This window comes from Vespa velutina, chromosome 1, assembly GCF_912470025.1.
Source record: "Vespa velutina chromosome 1, iVesVel2.1, whole genome shotgun sequence".
Taxonomy (NCBI): Eukaryota; Metazoa; Arthropoda; class Insecta; order Hymenoptera; family Vespidae; genus Vespa; species Vespa velutina.
In genome coordinates, this window is record NC_062188.1 from 5,428,586 (window position 1) to 5,451,617 (window position 23,032).

At 29.6% G+C, this 23,032-nt stretch overlaps 4 protein-coding genes across 10 annotated transcripts in view; 2 read left to right on the top strand and 2 right to left on the bottom strand.

Moving 5' to 3' along the window:
• The first annotated feature begins 407 nt into the window (after nt 1-407).
• LOC124952292 (nucleolar pre-ribosomal-associated protein 1) lies at nt 408-10,937 on the top strand. Its single transcript, XM_047501911.1, has 8 exons — nt 408-7,949; nt 8,021-8,338; nt 8,411-8,932; nt 9,044-9,171; nt 9,264-9,473; nt 9,569-9,789; nt 9,883-10,279; nt 10,371-10,937. The coding sequence occupies exons 1-8, from the start codon at nt 4,397-4,399 to the stop codon at nt 10,905-10,907; spliced, it is 5,886 nt and encodes a 1,961-aa protein (XP_047357867.1). The 5' UTR covers nt 408-4,396; the 3' UTR covers nt 10,908-10,937.
• LOC124952338 (post-GPI attachment to proteins factor 3) lies at nt 446-3,414 on the bottom strand. The gene is made up of 7 exons (XM_047502054.1): nt 3,018-3,414; nt 2,614-2,756; nt 2,362-2,514; nt 2,150-2,274; nt 1,897-2,030; nt 1,618-1,822; nt 446-1,542 (listed from the first exon to the last, which is right to left on the bottom strand). Exons 1-7 carry the CDS (start codon nt 3,151-3,153, stop codon nt 1,467-1,469), a joined length of 972 nt encoding a protein of 323 aa, XP_047358010.1. The 5' UTR covers nt 3,154-3,414; the 3' UTR covers nt 446-1,466.
• A 159-nt stretch (nt 10,938-11,096) lies between the features above and the next one.
• On the bottom strand, nt 11,097-12,098 carry LOC124957380. Its single transcript, XM_047514379.1, has one exon. The coding sequence runs from the start codon at nt 12,096-12,098 to the stop codon at nt 11,097-11,099; it is 1,002 nt and encodes a 333-aa protein (XP_047370335.1).
• Nucleotides 12,099-12,976: 878 nt separating this feature from the next.
• The window catches only part of LOC124950356 (ankyrin repeat domain-containing protein 6), a 131,765-nt gene continuing 121,709 nt past the window's right edge, over nt 12,977-23,032 (top strand). For 4 of the 7 annotated variants that reach the window (XM_047497053.1, XM_047497045.1, XM_047497036.1 and 1 more), the window contains exon 1: nt 12,977-14,348. Coding sequence is in view for 4 of the 7 variants with exons in the window: in XM_047497036.1 (XP_047352992.1) it covers nt 14,338-14,348 (11 nt within the window). In the remaining 3 variants the exon portion in view is untranslated. The remainder of the gene's footprint in view (nt 14,349-23,032) is intronic. The other 3 variants (XM_047496933.1, XM_047496943.1, XM_047496968.1) reach the window with 3 other exon arrangements.

Below are 23,032 nucleotides of genomic sequence, written 5' to 3' on the forward strand. Positions count from 1 at the left end.
ATTTATTTACTTAAATAATATTAAGTGTGCATACGTGTATGCATGGAGTAATAATGTGTGTAAGGACATATTTACAATATGTAAAGTCGCTTTTCTTTGCCATGTTATCAGAAGTATATAGTATATTATTATAATAATAGATATTATTATAATAATAGATTATTATAAAAAAGTTACATATTGCCTTATTTAAAAGAAATTAACAGTTTAGATAAAATGACATATAAATAAAAATTTTTTCATTAATTCCGTATTGCTTCGTATAATGATATTGCCCTATAGATTAATATAAATTTATAATTGGTAGTATCATTATATGTTATTATCGTTATCGAAAATACTTTTATAAAAAAGTGCTATATATTTTCGTAAGGTAAATTTATATTATACAAAATGAAATTTTATATCAATTTATATGAATTATTTCTTCCAATGTGTTCATATAATTATTTTATGAGTTTTTAAATTTTATGTAAAACATATGAAATATTTTAATAATTTTCAAAAAAAAAAGAAAAAAAAAAGAAAATAGATGAGTAGAAGGGAAGATGTAACTTCTATTAGAAACTTTTTTGTTTTGAAGTTCATCTTTACACTGTGCAAATTATTGAAACATAAATAAGTGATAAACGTGCTTTTAAATTTTTCCAGTTTTTTTTTTTTTTTTTAATATTTACAAATAAAACAAATAGTACTTTAAGATTTACATAGTCATTATAATTTTAAATATATATACTGTTTTTAATTGATTAAGTAGATTCATAAGGTCAATTTTGAAACTTTTATAATATTGATACTTATTTTCATATAAGTTAAAATACAATGAATGCTCGCACATATAAATCATGAACTTATAAATTAAGTATTTATACTTTTATTAAAAAATTAATGGTGTGTAGATAGATTAAAATTTATCTTATATAATTTATCAATATTTTTTAATCATCATTTTGATACAAAAATAATTATGAATTCCAGTTACATATGTAATACACATGTAACACATTCCTTGAATAACTTAGAGAATCCTCAACAATGAGAGCATACTAGAAAAGAGAATAATGAAATGATGAAAGCATCACTTATGGTATGATACATTAATCCTTTTGATTGAAAAAAGATGATCTAAGGAAGCGTGATATATAAACGCATTGTATATTGAAAATGTAAAAAGGGTTAATGTTATATAAATTGTAGAAGCTCATTATGTGTCAAGACTTGGAGATACTGCCTATATAAGTTAAACTGCCATTTAAAATACTAATATACATGCTTATAAACAAATGCTAATTTTGGTACTTATTTATTAAAAATATAATGAATATTTAAAGACAAGAAATAACTTTATCGATATTTTATATTGCACTGTATAGAAAATGTAACTGTTATATATTTATACAGAAAAAAATTAACATTAAACGATTTCATTTCACTAAAAAAAAAGCGCCACTGATATTTTGACTAAATCAATGGATATGATGCATATTTAATATTGTTTTGTTGTCATATGTCTTTAAATATAAACAGTCTAAAGTTATGAACCTGCAAAAAGAATTAATAAATTAGAAGTTCTATATTATTTTTTACTTTAATTATTTGTATATAATATTTTTATACCTGTATAACAAAATAGTAAGTGGAGCTGTAAATCCATGCCATAAAGAATGAGCATCAAAAATCCAAAATATTGGTGAAAAATCAAGCACTTCTAATAAAGTAACAAGAACTGCTAAGATATTAAACCAACCAATGAGATATGCGTGAGGTACTTTATGTCTGACATGGTACCACCATGACATTGTTATTACAAAAGTTAAAAAACCTATAGTTGTAAAATATTACAATTATAGATGTAAATATATTATTTAGTTATATGATTACATAAGTTGATGTTACCTATTACTATATTAAATTTCATGTTGTATCCATAGTTAATTGCTCCAGACCATAAGTGTGTTAGATGCGCATATAAAATACTAATATAACAACAAGTAAGTATAATAAAAGTTTTGGTATGTTTGTATGTCATTCTATAATCAATAAAAAATTTCGATTATACACTATTTATAACTACAGAATTAAAGTACTTTAATAATATATATATATATAAATTATAAATTTTATATATATATTTATATATAAATTTTACCTTAATGACATACAATATAATAATGTCAGTACAATAGCAAATGCACATGAATAATCCATTACTTCTGTAAAATCTGTGTCACGTGCATGGAATATTGTAGACCAAAACCATCCATTTAAACAAATCTAAAGCATCATGATCAACCATATTACATTAATTATATAAACTTTTTTTATAATATTTCTATATTATTATAATGTCCAAATACTCACAAAACTAAAATATGACCAAACATAGAACATGGGATATTTTGAATTTATTTTTCTTTTAAATTTCCAATATAATACCCAATGAGCATAGAAATTAAATATTGAAAATAAAACAGAAGCTGGTTCTTGACATCCAAAAATACGTATAAATGGCCACTATAATAAAATATACATATAGTTTTATTATATAATTTTTAGTTTTATAAATAGAAATTACATGATTCACATTTTTTATTAATAACTTTTATAACTCACTTTTCCATAAAACTGTGGCACTGTCAAACCATGATTTACAAAATATTCAACTGTATGCCACATGCAAATATATTTACAATCTTCAATGCAAGACCATGATAATAACGAAAGGAATAGAGATGGTGGATTAATAAAAGTAGTATCTGTACGGAAAGAAAACATTGAAAGATATAAATCATCAGTATTTTATAATATTGGATATTTATAACATGTTATGTTTAGAAAATGTTCTATTGAAATTTTTAATGGAAGTTCAATTTTCTATAGAATTAAAACCTAATCAAATAAAACAAATAATACAAATGTTAGAACAGGTGTTTCATCAAGTATCTTCATAATAAATTTTAATTATAAATCAAATGAATTATAACTATAAAATAAGTTACAATATTTTGAATACGTACCATCTTTACAATGATTAATACGATATTTCATAAGACACTGATTGTAAATTTGCGATCTGTCTCCTGTCGATGCAATTACATTTGTAACATAATATGTTTGAAGGATCAAACAAATTATCCATGCCGGTTTTAACATAATGTCACGAATTAATACATCATAATAAATATAATATATCTATCTATATATATATATATACAAATATATTACTTATTATTGGGGAAATAAAATATACGACACGTTTATAATATACAAGTACGTAGAGAAATAATTAAAAAGAGATAAGGAGAAAAATTTGATAAAAAATTTAATTAGATTAATTGACAGATATAATAAACTGGCGGGTTATTCACCGCCACTATACTCGAAACATATGCGACTTCAGCGACAGGTCACGGACAAAATATGAACTACAAATGCTAATGGTTGGGAACACTATGTCCTTCATGCGTCTATCGTATCATTGTATAAATAAGTTTATGTAGGTTACATCCCTTTAGCGCATAAAATAGTGTGCGAAAGAAATAATGTTTTAATTTTGATAAAAATGATATATAAATATATATATTCACTAATAACTTATCAAATAATTGATAAAATCTTGCTTTTAGTAAGAAATTAGCAATGTAAAGAATCAGTACTTTAATATTTAGTCAAACTTTGATTGAAAAGATTTTGTAATTTCAATGTAAAAATACATTGAAATATGCAACCATTCGTCCAATGATATTTGCATTACATGATTTACAATTAGATTTTAATATATCGCAAGTAATAACCGTACCAGGTCTCAGCACATTTAGAAAACCGCGGCCTAACGGTGACTATTCAAAAAATTTTCGATACTGGAGTGACATACCACTTGTCGAAAATTAAAATTTCAATGCTAACTGGACGAGGATAAATAATTATTTAAATATTAGTTTGGTATACTTCGAGTATGTTTCAAATTGTTTAAATAATTCAAAAATTTGATCGAAAGTATAAATAATCGAAAGTAAAAAATATCAAAGTATCGTGATTGGTGCGATTTGATTTACCCGCGCTAATACAGTTTTTAAAATTTATTACAAATTATCAATAAATTCTATATATCTATATCTTTTAATTGTTTTAATTTAGATATATGTACATACAAATCTGGACTTTTTAAATCAAAAAAGTTATATATATATATATATGATTATTAAAAAATGTTCGAAAATTTTATAATCTATTGGCAATATTGAATCCTTTTCTATTATATGATAACTTCAATATGTCCGTACACGTGGTATTGCGTTTGGATAGGTTATGATACCTAAAGATGAGTGTTTGTGTCCAAAATTGTTTTAAGGTGCTATTATAAAAAATAGATAGTATATAAGAAAAACTAAAAATAATGTCACCAGTGACTATTGAGATAATGAGTGCTATAGAAATAATAAGTGCTAGTGATGGACGAAAGAAACGAAAAAGGAATAGATCTTCTATTATAAATGGTGTAGAAAATGAACGAGTAAATGGTGTTGATGAAACAAATTCAAAAGACACTATTATTCAGAATGAAAACTCTATTGAACGACCTAAAAAGAAAAGACGTAAACTTTCAAAAATACATACGAATGATATAACTGAAAAGAACGATAAAACTTCTATTGAAATTAAAGAAAACGAGAATGAAATTTCTGATGAAAAAGTTGTTAAAATTAAGACAAAAGGACTATCTGGGAAATATTTTAGGAAAGCTTTTACTTCTCCCAATGGTTTTGATGAATTAAAAACATTTGTAACTATATGTACAGAAAATAAAAAAAAAGATTTGGCTTCTGAATATTTACTTGCTGGTGGAAATATTCTTGAAGTATTGCGATTGTTAGATAACTCTGATAACAAGAATATAAGCAAAGCTGCTACAGTGTTTACAGCAATAAATATTTTGATTATGAAGATTCTGGCAAATTTTCCTCAGAATCTACCAAGTGCAGAAGAGGCATGTCGTCATTTAATTAATTCACATTTGTCTTCTGTATATTCGATGCTGTCTACTCAAAGTAATGCTAAACAGCATAAAGTAGTTTTGAAATTGCTTACAGCAATTGTATCCTTAGGTGGAACTCTTCCTAGAGAGCTGGTAGCTCATTTATCTTTTCAACCTAAAGTCATAGAATCTCTTTTACAACATGCAAAACCATCAGATCCAGAAAATGTAAGAACATGTTACATTCACTTCATTCTTGCATTTTTAATAGAAGGAAATATTACAGTTATTAAATCGTTATTAGATAAACGAGATGTACTTACTAGCATTTTTCCTGGATTGATTTATGATAAACCAGAAATTATTAATTTAGTATTGGCTAGTATAAAAAAATATATTTTAGAAAACCCCGGTATTAGTAAAACATTAAAATTGTATGTTTTTTGTACACCTATCGTTCAAAGTTTGGTTTCCCTTTATAATTGGAAAGGACCAAATAACTGGTCTAAGGGAAAACGTAATAAAACTGTTACAAAAGATGTCCCTGCAGAAGAAAAAGAGCTTGTTACTAATATAGTACATAATTTTCTAATCACTTTGCTCACATCTCATCGACATGGTATAATTTTTCATGATCGTACCATTGGTACTTCACGTGACAAACATAATAATCAATTGATAAATACTGTTCTTCAGAGCTTAGATCGCCATTGGGAACATGTAAAACCATCAGATTTAGTTGTAAAGATAATGGCTGCTTGTCCAAGTCTGATACGATCACAATTAAGCTATTTAGAATCTTATTTAGAACCTAGAGTATCTAAAAAGTGGATTTCTGTTATAACATTTGTTAAACAGATAATTGAAACAGTAGATATGGACATGTGTTTGAAAACATGTTCCCCTGAATTAAATATATCTCAATTGACCAATGCCATAGGATCATTATGTGTGCCGTCATTATTAATAAAAGCTGCAATTATACCATCTTTAAATCATTCTAGTATTATTGTACGGCATGAAGCTATGGAATTATTTTTAAGTATGATAAATCAGATGAAGAAATATTTATTAGCTACAAAATCGTATAATATGAATATATTTGAAGTAAAAAATAGTGTGATGGATTACATCATGAAGACTGTACCTAATTTAAACACAATATTAAAAGTATGGACAGATGCTTTTATTACAACTACAGATGTAAATAATTTACAAGAAGATAATTGTTTATCTGAGCCATCTAAACAAAACCATTTTTCTACAATTTTAAATGTACTTCATACATATAATGATATATGTCCAGAACTTTTGGATATAACATTGGATATACAACCCAATTTATTGTTTTCTGGATTAAATAATTTATATGATGTGGATAATGATGAATTAATTATTTTAAGGATTAAAGCAATACAGTTTTTGCTTGCCTTAGATTCATCTGAATTTGCACCATCTAAAACGACATTTGTAGAAACATTTTTATTTTTAAGTCTTCTTCTAAATGAAAATTCATCTATAATTTCTTCATATGCAAAAACAACTATCAAAACGTTATTAAATGTAACAGGAATATTTGAAGGATGTCATGAACAAATGGATATATGGATTAATGGTTTATGCAATGTACATAATTCTGTGGACAAAGCAGAGGTAGTAAATTGGCTTATAAAGCTCATTAAAACTACTAATAAACATATGGATAAGTATGTAAATATGATAATAACGGCAGAAGAAGCTGCTAATTCCGCTGAGGTAATAAATGCTAATACATTGAAAAATATATTATACGAACTTTATACTATCGAAGATAGAAAAGAAAAGGACAAGAATATTAAAAAGTTGTATATGCAATCAGCTACATCTATTTCACCTATTTTATGTTGTGCAATTCATAAATTAAAAATGGCTTCTACTTCTGTCTTATTACAATATATTTCTTATATATTAGTACATACACTACATTATCAAGTTAATCCAGAACCTTTAATATATTTGATTACGGATATTCAAGATTTACAAGCAGAAAAATATTTACTTAGTTGGTGTTCCAATAGTAATCCTATAAGTATACCAAAAATATTTTCATCTATGAATATTATGCACAAATTAAGTAAAGCATTAATGAAAAATTCTACAATAAAATTGAACAAACTGTTCACCGGAGATATTAAATTAATTTTTAAATATGAAAATGAAGAAGTAGCAATAAATCATTCCTTATCGACATATGAAATTATAGTACTGCAAAAAATGATTACATTTTATTTCACACATGATATTCGTAAAAATGATTTAAATGAAGTTAAATTTAATAATTATAAAAGAGTCATAATATGTTTATTAAATATAGCAAATACCATTATGATTGAAGATAATTCTACATTTGTACAAAATTTTGTAAAAACAATTTTTAGTCATCCGGTAATTTTACAATACTTTTCTTTCTATCGTGATGAGAGCGCTATTGGAAGTACAATAATAAATTTAATTGTTGATATTTGTCAAATAGTAATTGATGAATATAAGTTGTCTATAATTGATTTACTTACGCCATATAAAAACAAGGCTATAATACAAATTGAGAAAGTAGTACATGAAAGTCATGTTCAATATATTTCCTCATATAAAAATATTATTATGTTATTGGAACAATTGCAACTTACTGCAGAAGATATTGTAGATTTGCTTATTAAATTGTCAAAAGTGGAAAAAAATATGTTTATGTTAAAAGACACGTCTAGTTTATCAATATGTGGATACATTTTTCCAAAATTATTGCAACTTCTATGCAATGAAAAAATCAGATCTGTTCATTCTGAAGTATCAAAATTAGATACACACTTTATTAAGAAAGCATTTTCATATTTGACCTTTTTGAGACAACATCATGTATCAGATATTAATCTATGGGAAACGGCTTTACGAGAATATCTATATTATTTCCCTCATAATATTGCTGCTATTGATACAAGTAAGTTATATTTATGAAAATATATTTTTATTACAAATATAAATACATTTAAAACAACTTTTTCTTTGCAGATGTATTTAAATCAATTTTGAAAAAAAACATTGAAGATACAAATGCACAATTGATCTCATTTTTACTCAGCAGAAATGTAACATTTTTACCTTCATTTATACAATATGCACTTAAATATGAAAATATGAAAGAAAATACATACTTACTATCTATAATAGAAAATAATTTGAAATATGAATGGAAAGAAGATTTAATAAAAAAATTAAGTGATTCTTATAAGGATGAAATATTACATTATATATCACATCCCACAGAATCTAAAAAGTGGATAGAAGAAAATACAAATGTTATTTGTTATATAATTGACAATTCATTTGGTAAGTATGTTTGATTACATATATTTTAATTATATAATTATATGTTATATTTATATGTTATATATTTGTTAGATTTAGAAACATGTAAAAATATATGCTATACTGTTCTACAAATTGGTGATCAATTAAACATGGTTCATACATGTTATATACACCTACTGAAAAGTTTATATTACAAATATGCACTTTTAGAGGAAGATGATATTCAAGTAATAATGAATTTTGTTCAAATACTTTTTCACATAATTACATTAACATTAAAAAAGGAATGTAAAAATATAGAGAAGCTAACACTTTTATGTGAAAAACTGAATAGTACAATCAATCATTTAAAAGAAAAAAAGAATGATTTTATATTTGAAGATTTATGTAGAAATCATTCTTGGCCTCAATTTATCCGTTTTTCGCTGAAGTTAGGATTCTCATTAACGAAGGATAACAAAACATATCTACCAATATTAAAAACTCTATGCACATTATGTGATGTGATATGTAAAGATGACAGCAATAACGATTATGCTAAGACGATATTTGAAATGATGACTTCTCATTCCGAATTTGTTAATACCATGTTAAAATCTTCTGTAATAAAAAGTAAATATAATTCTTTTCAATTCTTTTTCTAAAAATTTGTATGTGTGTGTGTGTGTGTGTGTGTGTGTGCGTATAAAACATTATTTTTCATATTGTATTATAAATTTTTAGAAGATGTAATACAGTTGCTATGGATTCTCATTCAGAAAAACAAGTCTGTAATGATATCATCACATATACCACTTTATTTAGCAGCTTATGGTGCTACCCTTTCTGAAACAGATCAACTTATTTTGCTTGTAAGAAATTAATTTTTTTTGTTATTACTAAACATTATACTAACAGATGTATATAAGTTTTTATTTGTAGTAAACAAAATAGATTTTTTTAGATACTGCAATATTATGAACGTAATAATATTAAAATTAACGAATACCGTCCATATTTGTGGGGCAATGCAGCGGCAATACATTATAGTGTCAAAGGTGATGTAAGCACTGCACTTTGGAGGCAACCTTCTACTTTTGAAGTATTAGCATTATTTGAGAAAGAAATGGTCGAAAATACTGTCAAATATTATCCAATAAATAGATCATTACAGGTACGTTTTTTATGTTGAAATAATCGATATAAAATATGTGAACATTATAAAATCATGTATCGGATAACTATATTGATATATAATCTTACATACAGAGTAGTGAACTGTATAATGCAGGTGATATTTATGACCCAGCATTCTACTTACCTTTATTGTGTTACTTACTATCGGATAATAATATCGTACCATGCTATAAAATAACACAGAGCGGAGCTTTGGCTCTTATCTTAATGGCATGTAGTAGCAATCATAGCGAAGTTCGTATGGCGGCATATACTGTTATTTCAAGATATTATTTTCATCTTGAATCATCAAGGTATATTATTCCAAATATATATATATATATATAGATTAATGATTATTTTAAATATTTTATATTGATATAATTTTATTTTTATGTTTATTGCAGTTTCAAAGAAAAAGTTCTTTGGATGCGACTTATCGATTCCTTACGTAACGGAATATTATCAACAGAAATTAATTTGCATGATATGCATATAATTTGTTTAGTATCTACATTTTTAGCCAGAACATCTATAATAGCTACTCAACCATTAAATCCCCTTTATTTGCCACTTCATAATTTTCTTATGGCCAAGCCAGCATTAGACTTAAACACAATACCGGAATTATTACAATTATTTCATAGTTCTGATGTTCATCATAAGGAACACCGACATTGGATTTTAGAAACTATTCGTGATGGTATCAAAACGGAAAGGGATGTAGAGATTGCATGTAAATGCATGCTATACAAGATGTTATTAGATTTTTTTACTTGCTTGTTATCAGATATAAAAACGAAGGTAAACAAAAAAAAAATATTTCCAACGGATTAAAAATAATTATATAAATTTCGTAATGTTTATGATTCATAACGTGCAATCCTTATTTCAGAAACTCATATTAGAAGTAATCGAATCGAGCACGAAAATTCCTAAATCATGTCGTTTACTTATACGAGGATACGGATTACTTTCTTGGTTGACAGAAACCGTAATACGATTGGAAAATTGTGATCCTCAATACGTAACTCTTTTAATTAACATTGTCTCTAATATTTTGAAAGCCCTATTATGGGTCAAGCAAGAATATGATTCTTATAAAGTTTTGTTATTAAAGATTCTCTTATCTTTGAAAACACGTTTGACTATAGGGATAAGTATATTCTCATTCGAGCAATATCTTACTCTTTTACAAAAATTACTTGTATCAAAGGATTTAAATAATATTGTAAGTAAAGAGGATATGAAAGATATCGTGAATTTTTCTAAACATTTTATTGGGAAAATAGATGAATACGAAAATATGCTAGATCATGGTTGTGAATACGTTAATAAGACAGAAATTTCAAATATGATGAATGAATTAGAAGCAACGCGAACAAGTATGCGATCGTTGGTTTGGACATGGTGTAAATACAGAGTGAGATGACATCAATAATAAACTAATTTTTATTGTAAATCTTTTTTACTTACCGTACCATCGTACTCTATCCTCATTTTCAGATCGTATCCTTTACTCCCTTGGTAAACAATTTTAAAACAAATATAAAACATTGAACGCATAATGGAATAATGATTATTATTCGGATTAGTATTTATTTTTCTCAGGAAATTTGGATCAGTATAGTTTTGGATAAAATGTATGCACGAAAACGGGCGCGTTTGGATCATTATATTTGTTCTCATGATGACGTATGACGAGAACCAATTGGCGTATATATTTTTCAGACGTGGCAGGACGACCATCCACAAATTCTATGCCTTTATTAAATTCCTTTGTCAAAGTACCCAAGTTATCTAGATTTAAGTAAACCTGTTCGGAGAACGAACCTTCGTTCAACTTTTCCATAGCTGTTTGAGCTTCAGGACTAGATAATGCAACATGTGCAGCCTTGTCTTGATCATCTCTATTCAGAAAAGCGCTTTTCCAACCATTTTTGGAATAACTTTCTGCGCTGTCGAACCTCCCAGCAGCGTAGGGGGCTGAAGCATGTCCTCTGGGATGTCCCTTTGCAAAACTCCCATAACAATTCTTATTTTGTGAATCATCTAAGATCTTTGATGCGTCCACGGACGATGTACCGATATATCGAGCGCCACCAATCAACAAAACTATTCTATTATTTTGTTCTAACCATTGAATCTCTTTTATATAATTTGCTAACAATCTTACATTTCTTTTTAATTGTTGTATTGTTCTTTGCCTTAATTCGGTAGCATTTATACCGGTTTGTTCGGCGATTACAGAAAAAAGACAATTATTTAAATCAATATGAACATCTTTCGGTTGACCTCTACCCCGAAAGGTCCAATGACCTGTATTGTCTTTATTTCTTAAATGGAATTCTACGTCTATCGGAATTCCATCATTTTCTTCACCAACTGTTCGTTGTAACTTATGTTGCGAATTCCAAATTCTTATCACCGCGCCTGTTACATAAGCTAATGCAACAAGATGGATCAAACCACCTGGTCCATAATTTTCCAAATCTCTGATTAATCTCCACGTTTGATGAAGATTCTCAAATTTTTCGATCGGCGAGATTGCGTTCGATCTTGAACGCAATCCTCGCAGCCTACGATCCCGATTTCTCTGAGCATTTTCCATTTGATTATCCATTTTTATACCAATTGATTTAATCTAAAGACTTTGATTCTAATTTTTGGAGAATTTTCTTTTTTGATATGTCTTCATTTTACTTTTTGCAATATGTTGATGCCATTTTTTCTAATGATAATATTTATGTTATTCAAATAAATCATGTCGCGTAATTATCCATAATTTAATAAAATAATATATGTTTATAAAAAAGAATTCATCTGAGGGAAGGTTTCGTAGAAGAAATATTTACAGAAAAAATATAGTTACGATAATTACAATATCTATATTTTTTCATATATATAAATTTTGTCTCCATTTTTCACCGATAATTTGGAATCAATTTTTGTTTACATGATCGTTCAAATACTTGAATATATTTTTTTTTTTAACCTCATAATTTAAAACATTGTACGCCAAAGGAAAATAAAAAACGCTTTATGTGCAATTGTTTAGCGAGACATTCATTTCATGTTTTTCGATATATTTATCGAAATGTTGGTATATTAAGAAAAAAAAAATTCGAGTATAATTATTTTTTTCTTTTCCTCAAAATTATAATCATAAAAAATTATATCAAGTTTGAAAGAAGGTCAGGTAGGTTCGAAGATGAAGTTCTTGATAATTTCTCGACGTTTTATCATCGCAAATCCTAAATATTAAAGAATCGAACGAACAAAAGAAATCGCCATTTTTCTTGTTAAACGACAAAAGAAAGAGGGAATGGCAAGGGCTGCCAGAAGGAAGAGGAAACGATCGTTGTCAGTTGAAAGAGGTGGGGAAAAGGAAAGATAGAAGGGGTGAGAAGCAGGTGAAGTGGGGATCTAACAGATCCCCTCGCTCGATTCGTGGGTTTCACCGGTCTCTTCGACGATCCATGGATCAGTCTCAATGCAACCGTCCTTTGGGTTTGGTTGCAGTCGTCTGTTTTTTTTTATATGTCCTTCTTATTTCGAATATGGCTACTTTATTTTTCGAGTTGGATTTAATTTTTTTCATGATAATTCCAAAACGTTTTCACGGTGTTATTATCGAACAAGTGACGAAAAGCCTAACGAAGGAATTATTAGTATAGTGTAAATGTTAACGAATTTTTTGTGTCTAATTGTAAGATGCATTATACGATCCTTTTCATTAATGTGTACGAAGTGAAATCCGTTTTTACTGAGTTAAAATCGTCGAAAGATTTTCAGTGATATCTTACGATAGATTTTCAGGGTGTATTCTCTCAGTGTCATTCACTATTTTTATTTCTCTTTTTTTTTTCATTTTTTTTCCTTTTTTCTTTTTTTTTTTCCTTTTTTTTTTTTTTTTTTATTTTTTTATTTCTTCGACCGTCATCAGTGATACAAGATAATTAGGAATTATATCGAAGAAATAGAGAAAGACGTGCGACCATGCGATCGTTCGAGCATCGAAGTCAATAGCATGAATGTTTTGTATGCCATCCGTACGGAGAGCTCGATGCGTGGATAAGAAAGTACTTTTTTTTATTCCGACGAACAAAAATCAAATTGTTCGTTCGACTCGCGGAGAAAAAGAAAATTTGATTTCAATTATCTTGTACGTAGAAAAAATCAGATTTATTTAAAAAAAAATATATGATCGTACGGGGCACAATTGCAACGAGACAGTTCGATATCTAGATAGTAGAACGTCTTTTCTTGCACTGATATATCAAGTAGAAAGAAAAAATTTTATTACGAAATAAGAAGAAACGGCGATTAAAATTACCGCCGTTTCGGAACGTATATTTTCTTTTTTTTTCCCTCTATTAGGCAGGTGGCGCTGATCATTGGCCCGGTTCAAAAACGCGCCAATCGACCTTTTTTTTTTGCGACGTTAATAAACGATTCGTTCGAAGCGCGGTTTCGAAAACCCGCTTATTATCGAGAATACCATCGACGGTATATGAGAACACGATTAAAAATTTCGATCGACGAATTTCGAGTGGATATCTTTCGTACATTTCGCGAACGATGTAACCTGATTAATAGTGATGTAGTTGAGATTTTTTGTTGATTGGAATTCGTCGTGGTAAAGTGTACGTACTTGCGTGCGTATTTAGTGTGTGGTGTGCGTGTGCGTGTGTGTATTTGTGTACGCGTGTGTGGTTGTGCGGTGCGTGTACGTTCGTGTCTTCTTTCATTATATTTCATTTCATCATTTATCATCGTTCTTTTCTATGATGGATACAAGCTGAACGAATATTCATTTATCCGTTGGATTCTTCTTTCGGAAAGGACTACTTTCGACGGGCATGTATGGCTGGTAAATATCTTATATTAATATATTATATATAAATTTTCGAAGGGATGATATAACAAATTCAAATCGTCTATTCGATTCTAATTTTTCATTTTATTTTATAATACTTTAAAATTAACCTCAAAATTATTATAAAAAAAAAAAACCAAGTATGCAAAAATAGATACATATAACCATCACCTATGCTTTCTTTCTTTCATGTACACATATATATATATATATATATATATATATATATATATACAATTTTATTTATGAAAATTGTTGGTATTGTCGAACGATCACTTTCGATTCTCAAATGTCGTTGATTTTTCGAAAAAGATGAAGTTTAATGGCCGCTAAAAGTACCGATAAGGAAACGAGAAGAAAAAGCAAAATATGTGTATACCACCTACAAACATTAGTCTCGATATTCTTGTACGTGCTGCATTCGCTCATGCATTGTATTCTCATTGCTGCTATTGATGCTGTTGTTGCTGTTAACATATGGTATATATATATATATATATCAGGTGTCTCATTTTAAACGATATGGTTAAATATCACCGATCTTATTAATTTTATAAAAAAATATTTCAAATAAAAACTGCTATATTTTGAGAGGAAAGTGTAATATTTATTACAACTATTTCATAGAAGGGGCTTGTTTTCAAGTCATGTATGTCATAATCAATTTTTGTTAATGGTAATCAACATTTTAAATCGAATTGAAGTTGTAAAGAATATCAATATGAATCCAAAGAACACCAATAATATGCCTTTTTATCAATATTTCATCGAAGTATCTATAGTATAGTATAATAGGTAAATATAAACAATAGTATAGTACGACACGGGTACGACACGGATACAATATGGATACGATACAATACAATATAGTATATATCTAATATTATATATATTATATTATTATATTATTATATTATATATTATAATAAGGATATTAGTAATATTAGAGAGAGAGCCATGATTCGATGAAATATCAATGAAATTACTGTAATAAATATTACATATTACTTCCTTATAACCTAGTAATTTTGATTTGATAACATTTATTTATAAAACCAATAGGACGAATATATTTAGTCATATCGTTTAAAATGAGTCACTCGATATATATATATATATATATATATATATATATATTCTATATAAGTCTGTTTCAGCACAGAATGCGTATGCGTATTCGAGGATCGTACGTTTGAGAGCATTTCTGTTTCCTCTCACGCACGAATGCGCGTTCAGGCACGTAGCTATTCAATACGCATCCGCCTTTGCAGTCGTGGCACTGGTAATAATGCGTCGGCCATTGGTCACGCGACGATGCCACTACGCGTTTCAAGTTCTTTGAGATTTTTTAAAAGATTTTTAATCCACCGAATGTTTTAATCTACTTTTGTGAAATTCCATATCTCTTTTTATTTTACGAATGCGATCAATGCAACGATTATTTATGCAAAATCAAATCGAATTAGAGACGTTAACAATGTGTTTACAAACGTATAATGTTGATTATGATTCTTAAAAAGTGCACTCTTTTTTTGACGATTTATTTGAATTTGTTTTACGAAATAACAAAAGAAATGGATTATCTTAAGTTTTTTATAACAATTGTGATGGTTAATCTAATAAATTCGAACAAATAGAATAGTTGATTAAAAATCTTCAGAAAGTGCGCCTTCATTTTGGCGGTTTATTTGAATTTATTTTATGAAATAACGAAAGAAATCAATCAGCTTTAGTTTCTATAATAATTGATTACGATTAATCTAATAAATTTTAACAAATAATACGAATCTATGTTCGTTCGTTATATAAAAAAAAAAAAAAAAAAAAAAAAAAAAAAAAAAAAAAATGCATTCTTTTCTCGACGGTTTATTTGATTTTATTTTACGAAACGACGGAAGAAATGGATCACCTAAAGTTTCTATGATAATTCCAGTAGTTAATCTAATGAACCTGAACAAATAGAGCAAAGTATTAAGAAGAAGGTAGGAAAAGAGATTAGGTGCTTCGATCTTCTCGTAGATCAGTAAAATCCTTAGGCAATTTCAGGATGGCGTGCCAAAGTAAATCGAGAAAGATTCCCGTCCTCTCTCGGTCTATATCTCGAACACCGCAATAGAGCGTGACGCTTGCGATTCCAACAGTCAGATATATTATCGTACGATCGTTATCGAGCTGCGTTATACGCCGTACTATAAACGTATAACTTTGCCACGATATATTCAACGAGTTTAGCGCATACCTAAATATCATATATAGCTTGTGAACATATTTTCAGACTAATTAGAATCCGTTAGAATGAAAACTTAACGGTAATTAATATTTTCCAAAATATACGAAATCATATATGTATCTTTATTTATTAAGTCAGTATAGTTACCGTTAATTAATAAAAATACTGATCAAATAAATTTAAAGCGATCGTGTATATTGTTATCATTTTATTAAAAAATAAAAGTAATATTGATATCGACGATAATCGATCGATCAATTTTAGATAAAATTAATATTTTTATAATTGTACGTTACTATAAATATCTTTTTCTTTTTTTCGTAATATATAAATCGATCGATACAAAATCATATCTCAATATATTGTTATTATGTTATTATCTTTGATAATAAAATAATATCTAGTAATAATGGTAGATTGAACATTTAAAAAAAAAAAAAAAAAAAAAAAAAAAAAAAAGAAAAAACTAAAAAAAAAGACTAGAAAAAAGAAAAACCAAATCAAGAAAACGACATTTATTAACATAAAATTTGAATGAAATTCAAATTAAATTTTGGCGACAAATTATCACGATGAAAATCTCGTTGGAGTATCGTGGACGTTTCATTTTCTTCTATGTCCCTGGATTCAATTAAGACGTTGATGACTCTATTTCTGAGTTGATCGTTTGCGATGATTCCAACGGAACGAGCCGGACATCGCGCAAGAATTTAATGAAATGCGAGTAAGTACTTTCTATGAAGATCCGTCGTTAATGACGTTGTCCGTGTAGATAAGCTCGAGCAACACGCTGTGAAATTCCAGTTAAATGAGAAAGAAGTATGAAGAAGAAGGTTGTAAAGAGAAAGAGGGTAAAGGGTGGAGAAAGGATATCGAAGAGAAGGGGATAGGAAGGGGGTCATAGATAAGAATAGTTATAGTCGTTATAAAAGCCTCGAAAAAATATTCTTCTCCGAGGGATGGATTTGATGAGATTGAAAATGTGATTTAACATTACGTTATATCGAATTTGCGATAGATCTCAAATTAACAATTAGAAAATTAAATAAAAACGACTAATTTTATTTCGATGGGATATATAATGTTAATCGATAAATTAACGAGAAACTAACAGATGTTTCATTTAATCTTGAATTTTCAAATTCGCTTCATTTATCTATAAGATTATAAACGTCAATCGTAAAAACGTAAGAATAAAATCTTTTTTTATCCGTCAAAGGATATGTGAAATTTTCTTTAGAAAAATTTCTTTCTTCCTTTGAAAAATGTCAATGCAAGAAAGTAATGCCTAGTTACATATACATATATATATATATATATATATATATATATATATATGTTTTATTATGTATATATGTATGTATGTATAGCCATCGCTCCTTAATACGATTTACTTTTAATAAATATATATATAAGATTTATTGCTATGGAAATTTAAAATTCTTAAAGAAATTATCGTTTACGTCGTTCTACGTTTCTCATCGAAACTTTCAATGAAAATTCTAAATGACAGCTCGGTAACACTTATATCGTTTCGCATCGACGATTACGTCTAATCACGTACAATTCAACAAGCTTAATTAATTTATTAAAAGCTTTATCACTATGGTTACGTTACAAAGTAATCGACCGTCCGTATAAACCGGCTCTCTTCTAAATCTCATCAATAGTATAGGCGTGTTGTGCATTTAATAGTAGATGTTAACGTTAATTACAATCGTTATTCTTACGATAAGTTAGTTTCTCGATCGAATCACTTGTTGTTTCTCTGTTTTACGGATACGATCGTTTAATATTGAATATTATTTCTATTTGATATATATATATATATATATATTTTTTTTTTTTCTTTTTCATACCAACCAGTTTTTATTTCTTTTTTATTCTCTAATTTTTTTTTCTATCCGACGAAATGAACGTTTAAGTACTCTTAACGTTGGCACATTCTCTCTTTCTCTTTCTCTCTCTCTCTCTCTCTCTCTCTCTCTCTATTTATCTCTATCTCTCTCTATCTTTGTTTCTGTCTCTCTTTTTAAGTGTTGTAAATTAAACGAGTGATTCCATGCTCGTATTACTCACAAAGCATTATTACGACCTCGACATTATCCTTTTTACCGTCGAACCTGAATGATTTAAATCTAGCCCAAGGCCATATTACTCGGTTGTTTTTCACTTTAATTATTAACCGTGTAAGTACCACCTTCGGAGGGTACGATGTAACTTGGACAGTTATATCTATACATTCGGGTTTTGTAGATCCATGAACATATTCGAGAAAGTGAGCTTGCTAACATTATACTATAGTAAGAAATAAATGGAAAGAGAGAAAGGGAAAGAGAGAAAGGGAAGGAGAGAAAGGGAAAGAGAATGTTATAGCGATAGCTATAGGGACAGCCAGTAATTAGAGGGTACTCATTTATTTCATGTGACTTCTCCCTCTCTCTCTCTCTCACTTGCCGGTTGGTCATTTCTCAGTATAGGTAAGTGATCTTCGATGAAAGTTGCTAGTCTCAAGTATTGAATTATTGCGGTTATCTCTATAAATTCAATATCCAAGTTTTTCTTCTTCGTTCTCCGGACGTATGAATCTCATTGATCGATAAGCATGTTGTATGTTCATAGAAATATGGACGATACAAACTATCGACAAACTGTCGTAATATTCTTAGACAGTAAGAACTATCTTTGATCTTTATGTACTATGTAAATCATTAAAAGAAAAAAGTATGATGTCTCGATGAAAAGAGAGAAAGAGAGAGAAAGAGAGATACGTAGAAAGGGTGTAAATTCTAGTGACTGTCGTTGACGATGCGGTTTATTTATGATGGTCGAAGCGTGAACATGATCTCTTACCTAGTACATAATGGAAAGTAGGATGATATTACGGAATCGATTTACTATAAGCAAGAGTAAGCAAGAGAACGATTTTATTTATGTTCGTTGTTATTGTTAAAAATAAGAAGATATATACATATATATATATATATATATATATATATATATATATATATATGTATATATCTTCTTATTTTTAACAATATATATATATATATATATATATATATATGAAGTTACTTAAATGCTGTGAAAGATGCTTTTCTTTTTTTTTTTTTTTTTTTTTTTTTTTTTTCATATTCCATCGAACAAAATGTTGAAATTTTCAATGAAATTCTTGCGATATACTCATGAATCAATTGAATTTCACTTGAAAAATTTTTCTCACGGTTTATTTTTAAATTAGAAATATACGAAAGTGTCGAACTCCTGGGAACGTCTTATTTGTTAATTTTTTCATATAACGATGATCACACGAGGGATAATCACGAGGATAATAAGTGTGTAACACACTTTTTTTTCCTTTTTTTTTTCTTTTCTTTTCTTTTCTCATTTTTTTTTCTTTTTTTGATTCGGTTGGTATCCTCCCTTTAGCGCATATAGCTAGGTATAATTAGATATCATTATTACAAGGTAGCTCGATCATATTGCGTCCAGGAAGTAAAGAGAGTCGCGATATCGACGTTTAACGTTACTACAGTCGCGATGGCAAAGGTACTCGAGCGGAAAATTTCCAGGTAGGTAGTTCATAGTAAAACCTGGTCCATTTATCTAATATCTCGTCACGCGTATGTACATTCTTGTTTTCTACATTAATTAGCTTAATCGCGTCTCCCTGATCGGCTTCGAGGTCGTCTCTTAAGTACATACATACGTACATATACATATGTACCGTTCGAATTTCACCGTTTATAGACTCGGGGGAGGGAGGGAGAGTGCGAGGGGTAGGGGTGGGGGAGGGAGGAAAGCCTTAAAAGAATATTGCTTGACGTGAATAAGTTGTAATAATGATCATTGCTATAGTTATTATTCATACCACTTGTAATAATAATCATGAACGAGAAGAGTTATTACGTGCTCGTCGGGCTTTAAATATGTACCTATCATTAACTTGACTTTTTTGACGAGAACGAAGAAGAAAAGAAGAAAAGAAAAAAGAGAGAAAAAGACAGATAGATAGATAGAGTGTGTGTGTGTGTGTGTGAGAGAGAGAGAGAGAGAGAGAGAGAGAGAGAGAGAGAGAAAGACAAAGAAATAAATATTCGCAAGGTAAATATTTTCGAGTTAACGAGCACTCGATCGGTAGCTGAAAAAAGACGACGAGTCATCTTCAGCGAACTTCTTCGTTGTGGACGATCTCAGTTTAACTTTCGGGTTACCGGTTGGTCTGCTGCTTGCTCCCAACCGCAAATAAAAAAGGGAAAAGAACGAAAACGAGAGAGTGAGAGAGCGAGAGAGCGAGAGAGAGAGAGAGAGAGAGAGAAAGAGAGAGATAGATAGATAGACAGATAGAGAGACAGAGAGAGAGAGAGAGAGAGAGAGAGAAGAAGGGGAGAATGGAAGGGAGGAAGAAAAAAAGGAAAAGAAGAAAAATAATCCTACCGTGGACGCATTATACGTTTCACCGAGTATCCTCCGCCTCCTTTCTCAAACGCAAGGACCTTAAATCCTCCTCTCCTCGTTATGGTTTTATGCGCGCGCAAGCGCATAACAACCATGACGTCGTATCGCATTTCGTTTTCCTACACTCATCGGCTTTCTAATCCCATCGTACGAACTATAAATTATTAAATCTCTTGGTTTACTACGTTTAATCTTAACACCCGACGAGGAATCAAAGATGTAATTGATATTACATATTGTAAAACAAATGATCCGATATATAACGATTTCGAAATGATCAAGTGCGATAATAACTGAATCATTGATTAACTAATTAACGATCAACGTTTAACCATAATTTTTTTTTCATTCTCCATTCATACTCCCTTCACCATTCTTTCCCCCTTCTTCCAGAGAGCGACACTGAAGCAAACAAATTCGCATATGTTTTTCTTCCCTTAATAAGGATCATCCCTTGTTTATAAAATATCTTTTTTTTTTTCTTTTTCTTTCTTTCTTTTTTTTCTTTCTTTCTTTCCTCCCCCTCCTCCTCTGTATACTTACGTATTATGTACATAAATACATGTATTATGTATATACACGGTCATGAAAATTATTATCGAGTTTCGATCATTAGTAACATTGTGCTGACTCGCGGAATAAACGGCTATCGCTTATCCTCGAACAAAACGTTCGTACGTTGGGATTCGACGGTCTTTGCACTTCGTCCCGTAGTATGTAGTATTACACTACCTCACCAAGAGGCATTATGTTCGTTCTTTCTCTGTCTCTTCGACTCTCTCTCTCTCTTTTTCTTTCTCTCTTTCTTTCTCTCTTTCTCTCTCTCGTTATTTAGTCGGCCGGCTGGTTCGCTTGTCGGCTTGGTTCGTTGGTTGGTTGGTTGGTTGGTTGGTTGGTTGGTTGGTTGGTTGGTTGGTTGGTTGGTTGGTTGGCTCGCGCGCGCGCCAGTCTTGTACCTTGAATTTCGAAGGAACGTACGAAAGCAACGATAATTTATTCCATGGTCGTAAACTTCGTAGCGGACAGCCTTCCTACGCTTGTTTCCTCTCGAGCCAAAAGTGCTAAGCAAACACGTATCCAGGGGGTCTCTCTTTCTCTCTCACTCTCTCGCTCTCTATCTTTCTCTCTCTATCTTTCTCTTCGATGTTGCAGATATATTCTTTCTCTCTCTCTCTCTCTCTCTCTCTCTCTCTCTCTCTCTCTCTTTCTCTCTATCTATCTATCTCTTCTTTCTCTCATTCTTCGTATACATACACGAACACATACACGTACACACGTTCGGTCTTTTCTTCTTCCACTATTTCTTCTCTCCTACGCTTCTCTATCTGAGCATCGCCATCTCGTCTCTTACGGCTTGCTTCGGTAATTCCTTTTCTCTTTTCTTCTTCTTCTTCTTCTTCTTCTTTTCCTTCTTCTTCTCCTCTTTCTCTTCATTTCTTCCTCTCATTCGCGACCACCATCGAGATGACGACGACAACGACGACGACAACGACGACAAAGCAAGTCCTTTTCTTTCGATGGAACTTATCTGAAAGTGAAAGGACGTAAAATGTGGATAATTATCGCAAACTATTTAGCCAACTTTTTAACGATCGTCCTTAAAAGGTATTCCTTTACAACGTTCCATTTTCGTTCAAAAATACTACCTCGAATTTTATCTTTCCCACTTTTTTACCCCTCTCTCTCTCTCTCTCTCTCTCTCTCCTTTCATCTTATATATTTTCCCCTTTTTACGTTTTCGATGGATTTTGTTTCGATGAAAGGGTCGCACGTGAACCTCTCCCGCCCCCCGCCCCTCTCCCCCGGCAAAACGTTTCAATCGATCTTTTCACTTCTCTTTTAACTTTTTTTTTTTTCTTTTTTTATTTTCCTTCTTTCTTCGTTTTTCTTTTTTTTTCTTTTTTTGATCATTGTTCCGCAAGAAAAGAAAGATCGAAGACGAAAGTAACGATGTCGTCCGTTGATAATCCGTTCCGGCTATTTAGTTCGT

Excerpts from the sequence above, each read along its gene's own strand:
- LOC124952338 (XM_047502054.1), bottom strand. The coding sequence starts at position 3,153 with ATGTTAAAACCGGCATGGATAATTTGTTTGATCCTTCAAACATATTAT. Across the intron at positions 2,031-2,149 it reads TTATATTGTATGTCATTAAG|AATGACATACAAACATACCA; the intron begins GTAAAATTTATA and ends TATTGATTATAG. Across the intron at positions 1,543-1,617 it reads CTTACTATTTTGTTATACAG|GTTCATAACTTTAGACTGTT; the intron begins GTATAAAAATAT and ends TTCTTTTTGCAG.
- LOC124952292 (XM_047501911.1), top strand. The coding sequence starts at position 4,397 with ATGTCACCAGTGACTATTGAGATAATGAGTGCTATAGAAATAATAAGT. Across the intron at positions 7,950-8,020 it reads TATTGCTGCTATTGATACAA|ATGTATTTAAATCAATTTTG; the intron begins GTAAGTTATATT and ends TTTTCTTTGCAG. Across the intron at positions 9,790-9,882 it reads TTTCATCTTGAATCATCAAG|TTTCAAAGAAAAAGTTCTTT; the intron begins GTATATTATTCC and ends TGTTTATTGCAG.
- LOC124957380 (XM_047514379.1), bottom strand. The coding sequence starts at position 12,098 with ATGGATAATCAAATGGAAAATGCTCAGAGAAATCGGGATCGTAGGCTG.